This window comes from Mesitornis unicolor, unplaced genomic scaffold (assembly GCF_000695765.1).
Source record: "Mesitornis unicolor isolate BGI_N332 unplaced genomic scaffold, ASM69576v1 scaffold33721, whole genome shotgun sequence".
Lineage (NCBI taxonomy): Eukaryota > Metazoa > Chordata > Aves > Mesitornithiformes > Mesitornithidae > Mesitornis > Mesitornis unicolor.
In genome coordinates, this window is record NW_010165018.1 from 1 (window position 1) to 7,821 (window position 7,821).

General features: G+C 51.2%; 2 protein-coding genes across 2 annotated transcripts in view; one reads left to right on the plus strand and one right to left on the minus strand.

Annotated features, from left to right (window-relative positions):
* Positions 1 to 6: 6 nt before the first annotated feature.
* On the plus strand, positions 7 to 1,803 carry ENDOG (endonuclease G; the record flags this gene model as incomplete). Its single annotated transcript, XM_010194500.1, has 3 exons — positions 7 to 147; positions 707 to 816; positions 1,518 to 1,803. Coding segments are annotated over 3 exons (537 nt in total), but the record flags the coding sequence as incomplete, so codon positions are not given.
* A 1,082-nt stretch (positions 1,804 to 2,885) lies between these two features.
* Positions 2,886 to 7,821, minus strand: part of LOC104548477 (chromosome unknown open reading frame, human C9orf114) — a 5,620-nt gene continuing 684 nt past the window's right edge. Inside the window, exons 3-12 of the mRNA XM_010194503.1 lie at positions 7,564 to 7,686; positions 7,080 to 7,239; positions 6,373 to 6,462; positions 6,004 to 6,053; positions 5,636 to 5,766; positions 5,131 to 5,203; positions 4,668 to 4,766; positions 3,901 to 4,003; positions 3,207 to 3,354; positions 2,886 to 3,019 (exon numbers count right to left, since the gene is read on the minus strand). Of these exons, the coding sequence (XP_010192805.1) occupies positions 2,945 to 3,019; positions 3,207 to 3,354; positions 3,901 to 4,003; positions 4,668 to 4,766; positions 5,131 to 5,203; positions 5,636 to 5,766; positions 6,004 to 6,053; positions 6,373 to 6,462; positions 7,080 to 7,239; positions 7,564 to 7,686 (1,052 nt within the window). The 3' untranslated portion in view covers positions 2,886 to 2,944. The remainder of the gene's footprint in view (positions 3,020 to 3,206; positions 3,355 to 3,900; positions 4,004 to 4,667; positions 4,767 to 5,130; positions 5,204 to 5,635; positions 5,767 to 6,003; positions 6,054 to 6,372; positions 6,463 to 7,079; positions 7,240 to 7,563; positions 7,687 to 7,821) is intronic.

Sequence of the window (7,821 nt, forward strand, 5' to 3'; positions counted from 1 at the left end):
GACTCGGTACACGAGTACCACCGCGCCACCAACGCCGACTACCGCGGCAGCGGCTTTGACCGTGGGCACCTGGCAGCCGCCGCCAACCACAAGTGGAGCCAGAAAGCCATGCGGGACACCTTCTACCTCAGCAACATTGCCCCCCAGGTAAGGACCTGCTGTGGGCATCGGCTCCGCGCAGCCTCTGTGACCTGCAGGGAGACTGACCCTGACTGGGGAGGGTGGAAGGAGGAAGCTGGAGCTGGCTGTGCTCAAGGACAGATATTGGAAACCACCTCAGAGCGTCTCTGGCTTTTCCGTGTGTTTGTCCCTTTAACGGTTCAGGCATTGAGGGCTCCAAAGTGGCCAAAGTCACTCGGGGGTGTTGTATTTCCTGTGTGTCTTAACAACAGTGATCCTGTGTGTTTCTCTCAAGCCATAAGAAAGACCCCATTCAGTGCAGCTCGATGGCAGGAGCGAAGTTAAACAGGTAGACAGATGCTGGCAAAATCATGGTGTGAGGCGAGTGGATTCTGTGCCTGGGTGTGCGAACCAGGACCTTGCTGTACGCAGCTGCTGGAGTGGAGGTGATAGTGGAGAGCTCCTCTGGAAAGTGCTTGGGGTGCTGTGAGATGTGTTACAGAAAAGGCAGGTGTTATTACTGAAGAGTGAGGAATTTCCCCAGCAACTGACTTTGCTGCCTGTGTTGCCCTGGTTCTGTTTCTAGAATCCTCATTTAAACCAGAATGCCTGGAATAACCTGGAGAAGTACAGCAGAGGCTTGGCAAAGTGCAACAAGAACGTCTATGTGTGCACAGGACCCCTTTACCTGCCCAGGTAAACACGAGGGCCGAGCTGGGACTGTGCTCAAGAGATGCATCTTGCTGGGAAAGGTAGGCGGGCTGAGGGGGTGCAGCCTCCCCGCTGCTCCCAAACTGGAGTGACTGCTAAGGCCCCGCTCGGTAGGAGAGGGCAGCTGTGCTCAGAGGTTCTGCAGAGAGGTACTTTGTGAGGATTAGTGTGTGTATTAAAAAGTGTTAAATTCAGTTGATTATTTTGTGAGTCAGGGTGGGCTTCTTGAGCTACAACATAACTGCATAATTTGTTTGCAGTCTTTAGCAATCTAGCAGTTAGCAGTAGTATATCGCTAGATTATTAGATTAACAGATTAGACTGTGGACCCCTTCCCTGCAGAGAAAAGCTTCTATGTTTTATTTTGTGGATTATTTCTCCACTTAAGAGCATGACTTGACTTGCAAAGATCTTCAAGTAGTGCTAAGGAGAGCTGTCACAAGTCGAGATTTCTTCAGCAGCAAGAAATAGCTTGGAAAGGCTGTTAAAGAAACAGCGGGGAAGGGATCTGGGGGGAGCCAACCCAATACACAGCTCAGCCTCACCATGTCACACCGCCTGTTTCAGCAATGTTTTGATGCCCTTGCTGCTCCCTGCCATGCTGTGGGGTGGGGGCTCACGTAGGGCTGAGGGGGTGGACGTGGCACCAGAATAGGAGGTAACATAGGACGTTGCTTTTGGTGCAGGATGGAGGCCGATGGGAAGATGTACGTCAAGTACCAGGTGATTGGGAAGAACAACGTGGCCGTCCCCACCCATTTCTTCAAGGTGCTCATCCTGGAAAAGGAGAGCGGGGAGATTGAGTTGCGCTCGTATGTGATGCCCAACAGCCCCGTGGATGAGAAAATCCCCCTGGAACGGTTCCTGGTTCCCATCGAGAGCATTGAGCGAGCCTCAGGGCTCCTCTTTGTCCCAAACATCTTGAAGAGAACGAGTAACTTGAAAGCCATCACAGCTGGAAGTAAGCATTGAACTCTGACTAATCCAGGTATCCCTTGGGAAGGGACTCTCAGTAGTTGTCTGCAGAAGAATAGTTCCTTGTGCAATTTTAAATGTGGGAAATAAGAATCAACCACTGCTTCTCTTTACCCTTCACCTCGTTTTAACAGTGAAACATCCACACACACAACAGGTCTCAAGGGCAGGTCCTGCAGAAGGCTCCTGGGCACTCGACACTGTAGTAGGTCTTTAGAATTTGCCCCTAATCTGCAGTGCAGACCTTACCCTGTAATTGCAGCTTTTGAGTTGTTTGTGGCTCATTAGGACATGAAGGGAAGCTATTCAGTTTCTGCTATTTAGCAGAGGATGGGAGATAGATGGGTGCTGGGGGAGGAGAGGGGAGGTTCCTGCCTTTCTGTGGCCAAAGGATTTTATGATTGTTTTCTTTCACAAGATGGTTTTATCAGTAAAGCTTTGAAAACCCACAGTATTGGTTGTTTCTTATCTGCTCTTACCAAAGCTCTGAATATCTCAGCAGGAGGAAGGGAGGACACAGTCACCTTTTCCAGGTGCTTTCCTGTCTGAGCTCACTGTAGGAAGAGGTTAAGGCATCACAGATGGAGCCAAACCGTAAGGAGCTATGCTGACGTGCTTTAGTGCTGAGGCCCAGCTGAAGCTCCAGCCCTTCCTGCTGTTGGGAGTCAGGTTGAGACACAGCTGAGAAACAGCTTCTTGGCACAAGGACTAAGTTTTGACTTAAGTCTGAAGGCCACATGACTCCAGAGGCACTGAGTGTGCAGGCTATCTGGACACCTTGAGAGCTCATCCTCTAAACCAAGACACTCGCACATGGACTTCAAGGCAGCTGAGGGTCCATACTGCTTTATTCCCCACCCCAGATGTCTGAATTGCTGAGACCCAGTCTGCTGCCTGGCTTGTCCTAGCAGCTGAGAGGCAGCAACCAGCCCTTGGCTGTACCACACAGGCACGAGGGTGCAGACTTGCTGGTCCCGACAGCAGCCGGACACTTGGTCGAGCAGCGCTGCCAGCTTCAGTCACGCGATGTCTTGGCCACGCCAAGCTGTCCCAGTGGTTTGCCCAGCACCCCACCTTTGAACAGCCGCTTCCCTGAGGCAGTCTGCAGCTGATGGCAAGGTCAGTGGTTTTCCTTCCCTCAGCTGTCGCTGGGTGTCTTCACAGCCTCATCAATGTGGGGTCTCAGCGCAGACAGAGAGATCAGCAGCGCTTCCTGGAAGAGACCCAGGCAGCAGTCAGAACCACTGCTCTCCAAGGAGCACTGGGCAAGCCAGCCGCTCTTTGGTGAGGTGTCACCATGTGGAACAACATGCAGGCTGTGTCTGTCACTGTCAGAGTGACAGCAGTGCTCTGTGGACACAGGCAGCGTGCCCCACCGCACTGTTAGCCACCTGCCCTACCTCTGTCCGGATGGTTCGGCTGCCTTGGCTGGGGCAAGTATTCAGGTAGAAGTCAAACAAGACGCTTGGGTCAGTGACCTCCAGGTTTGGGTCCACATCAACCCCAGCTTCCAAGCCCTCAAGGCCTCCAAACACAACAAGGGCGTGCCTAGGGAAGAGCACAAGGACAGGGTGAGAGAGGAGACCAGCTCTTACCCCTGTACCAAGGCAGATGCTACAGGCTTTACACAGAGTGTCCCATGTGCCTTGAACCTTCAAGTGGATTAAGAATTGGCTTCACGGAAACAGTTCTCAACTTTATCTGCAAGAGGCAGACTGATTTCTTTCATTCAGGTATCTGTGCCTGTGTTCAAGCTCCTCTGTGCTGCTGAAGCAGGGAGCTGTCCCCCTTGGTTGCAATGCTTAATGCAGTCCCCACCCTAACAAAAAGCCACAGCACTTGGCCACTGTGACAGTCCCTGCTACCAACTCCAGAGAAACAGGAAAGGAATTTGCCCTGTCCTGGGGTACTTTCCCCAGCTTCTGTCATGCAAAGGAATGTGCAGTGGGCAAAAGGGAGCAGCAGAGCACAGGAGGAAGCCTGCAGGCGAGTCCTGCACTTACTGTCTAAGAGCATTCTTTCCTGGGAGAACACCAAGGCCACAGTGCAGCTCTGCTGCCTACACCAGGCCTCACTGAGTGGCAGGACACAAACCTGAAGGAGGGGAGAGTGGCCTGGTCCACGGAGCTGCCCCGCTCTGAGGTCCCAATAGAGAGATCATAGCCTTCCTTGAATGGGCACTCTGAGAAGACAGCACCTGGGAAACAAACACAATATGAGGTTATTTGTGTGGTGCCCTCGTGTGCCTTCTGGACAAGCTGAAACACTCCACAGGTGAGTGGTAGCAGTAGAAGGAATTGCTTTTCAGTGCCATTAGTGCATCAGAAGAACAATTCCTCTTTCCTACATAATTTCTTTGCTGCAGGAGTCTCTGGCACCTTTCTCAACTGCAGCATCTTTTCCTCAGAGCTCAAATAGGTGCCAGGAGCCATTCTTTGACTGACGGATTATGATTCTTCTAGGAGGTCCAACCAGTCAGAAGACCAGGAAAGGATTCTGCAGGGCTCTTGAGCTCCAATGTCACTGCTGGCTTTGATGTGAATGAACGGGAGGTAGTTACCATGGAAATAGGGATTTACTGGCTGGAGATGGAGAGCACCAACTCATCTCCTACATTGTGGATGTTTGGCGCAATGGTGAGTGAAGTACAGGGCAGAGTACTGGTGGGTGACTGGGGTAACGTACAGCCCTAGCTCTAGTCCTTCAATCTGATTGCCATGTGGCTGCTAGCGGCATGTGTGAGCTGCCTTCGAGATAAGAGATTTGTAAGAGCTGCAGATGTGCAGCCACGAGGCCTGAAATTGCTGTGGAAACCGAGGCACAGACATAGCAGAGAGCAGAGAACCCCTGCAAATACTTACTCAAGCAGGAGGCAAGGCGGACGCTGTAACCCCAGTACAAGCCTGACACCGTCCGAGGGTGGTGTGAGGACACAACGGTGCCTTTCCGCACTCTGGTTTCTGAAAGGGAAGCAGAGATTAACAACCCCTGCTGTCTCCCAGTGAGAGCTGGATTTCACCAGCCACGTACAGCAGTTTCTCCCAGGGTAGGGCACTGACTTGCTGCACAATCGAGAACTGCCTTTTTGAGTCCATTCTGGAAAGCATGCATGTTTGGGCTGTTTATTGTTGGTCAAAGAGCTGACGGTTCTTTCCAGTTAGCTAGGGAGGTACAGTAAGGATGTTGCTAAAATTGTGTGTGGAGTGAAGGGAACATGCAGAGTTGTTGGGCACTTCAAACATTCATTAATCTGAAGGCTGTCATATGGAAAGACCAACTCCTGCAAGACTGAAGTTTACAGATGCTAATGGAGCAGTGGATTACCTGGCTTCTGGGGTTCCTCCAGGTGCACAGTGACTCGCAGACCGGGGTTCAGTTGTCTGTCGATCTGCACCTCCTGCAGTGACAGTCACCATCAGCGTCAGACATTCTGGAAGTACTGGGGAAGGTGGGGAAGGAAAGGGACCCTCTGTGGAAGTGGGGTCTGTCCTGGCCTGGAGCTGCAATGAGGAGCTCTCCAATCCAGGGCCTGTCAGGTACACGCAGTGCAGAGCAGGCTCTGGGTGGCTGGGTCAGGAGTCTGAGTCTTATTTTGCTGCTCAAATGTTCTACTCCAGCAGTGAAGCAATGCTGTGCCGCAATGGGCAGGCCCGTCAGGACTTGAGAAATTACAACCGTTAACGAGCCACATGGGACAAGACAGCAACAGCATTAAACCCCATGCCAGCCCACTATGGCCTTCAGAAACCCAGCAGCACCCACCCTGCCTGCTTCAAATCTGCCAGAGAGAAGGGGAAATTGTTCTGGGATGTGTGGCTAACAGACGTACCTTCCTCATCCCACAGTTAACAAAAGAGCCTTTGCCGGGCTTAGTTGGCCGGTCCAACACTACGCCTTCTCGGTACTCTGACTCCTCATCCACCCGCATGTGGTGGGGGCTGTCCAGGGGGTTGAGGAGCCCTAGAACAGCACAGAGGAAAGCAACTGCTGAGGAGAGGACAGAAACTGTGGAAACATGGGTGTAAGTACAACTGCTTCACTGCCCCCTCCTCTGGTCCAGTGTACCACAGCACAGCACCTTGCCTGCACTATGAAGTAGGGAAAAGTTACTCAGTTTTGTTCATCCCATGCAAAATAAAAGCCCGAGCTCAGGAAAGGAGAGCCAGCAGCTTGGGACTGAGACAACTGAATCATTACCTGCAAACTGCAGATCCTCATGTTTTGGAAAGAAGGATTTCCTCAAGTACCTGTTATCAGAGAAAGTTCAAATGTGAAAACTGTTGTTTTTTAAAAAGCCAATCGTCAATTCTAGCCCTGTATTGACTCAAAGGCTCACAAAGGAGCTCCCCCAAGTCCCTGATCTTCTAATGTATCATGCAGGTTGTATCCTGCATTTGCTGCTCTTTTTTCAGTTAAACTCCTGAACCAGATGTAAAACAACCAGATGCTGCATAATCATGCAACATGAATAGTTTGGCTGCTGCTTCCACAGCCTCTGGCATGCGACACCCACGGTACGAAGTTCTGATGTAAATCTTGTGCATGGTGTCACCACAGTGGACTTACTGAGGGCACTCCAAGTACTGCAGGATCCGAGCCAGCTGCACACAAGCCTTGCCTCTCCTCCCAATTCCTTCAAACTCCCCCTCCACACTCCTGAAAGAGAAATAAAGCTGCTTGTGAACTCAGTGTGAGACCGGTCAGGTCTCCAGAAGACCAAGCCTTGCTCCTTAATCTGAAAAAAGGCCACACATCCCTCCCCTCCACCCCTTGAAAAAGGGCTGCTCCACAGGTAGAGACTGTTAAATCATATTTGGAACTCTCTCTATAAGCCAAGTGTATTTTTCAGGCTTGTTTTTGATCTTTGTGTATTGACACAACCTGGCACTTGGATGCTGCTGAGTTGGATGCTACAGGATTGTGTGGCTTGGCCAGTTAACACAGATGCAGTCCAGGTTGAAAAGCTGAAGGACAGGAATTCATCTTCCACAGGACATGGGCACACTCTGGCAAGATTTAATAGTACAGGAGAACTTGACCTCCTGCTGCTTTGTCGTCCCCATGCTGGGATAAATGATCCTAGTTGCCAGGGCACTTAAGTCAACATCCGTGCCCAGTGATGTAGGGGTCCCTGTAACCCTGGCATTTGAGAGAAGTTCAAACATTTGCTTGAGGTACACACAACTCTTTCCTGGCCTTAGCTTAATGAAAGATTGAAGAAAGAGAAAGCAGAGAGTAAACACTTTCTGCAGAAGAAGATGGCTCCTCCTTACTTTGCATCTTCTCCGTGCTCGTCAAACACTACGATCTCATCCACACAGAAGATGGCACAGGCCCGAGCAATCTGTCCAGCAAGGTACGTCCGCAGCTCCAGCGACTGGGCGTTGTTCAAGATAGAGCCTGGCAGGGCTACGCTCAGCGTGTAGTGACGCCCTGGGGAGCAGAGTGAGATCAGAAGAGCCATGGTGTGACAGCTGCATGTACAGCGTTTTATTTACTGCTGCAACTGCAGTTATAGTGGGGGGAAAAAAGAGCAACCTCTGTCTCATAGATTTTAACCACAGATTTTCTCTTCATTTAAGGTATCTTGTGCAGTGCTTGCTGTATCATGTTCATGCCTGTTAATGCACATGGATCTATGACAGAGCCATGAAGCTAAGCATCACCCTTCCTATCAATACATAAACTTGGCTGACTTTTAATGACCATTCTCCCATCTTTCACCCAGGCCTCCCCATCACGTCACAGTGGCATCACCTTTGTCTTCCTTTTGCTCCTCCTTTTGCTCCTTAGCTTGTTTTTCTGCCAGCTCCTGCATCCGCTGTTTTTCCAGTTTCTTCAGTAGCTTCATTTCCTTCCATTTTTTCTTCTCTGCTTTCCCTGGAACAGAGAACAGCGAGCCGTGGCAGCTGGCGGTGCAGCACCAGGGGACGGCTCCTCCTGGGGGCCCTCACGGCTGCTCCCCCACTTTCCTGCCCGCCCCCAGCCCCCGCGAGGGCCCGGCCTTACTCTCCT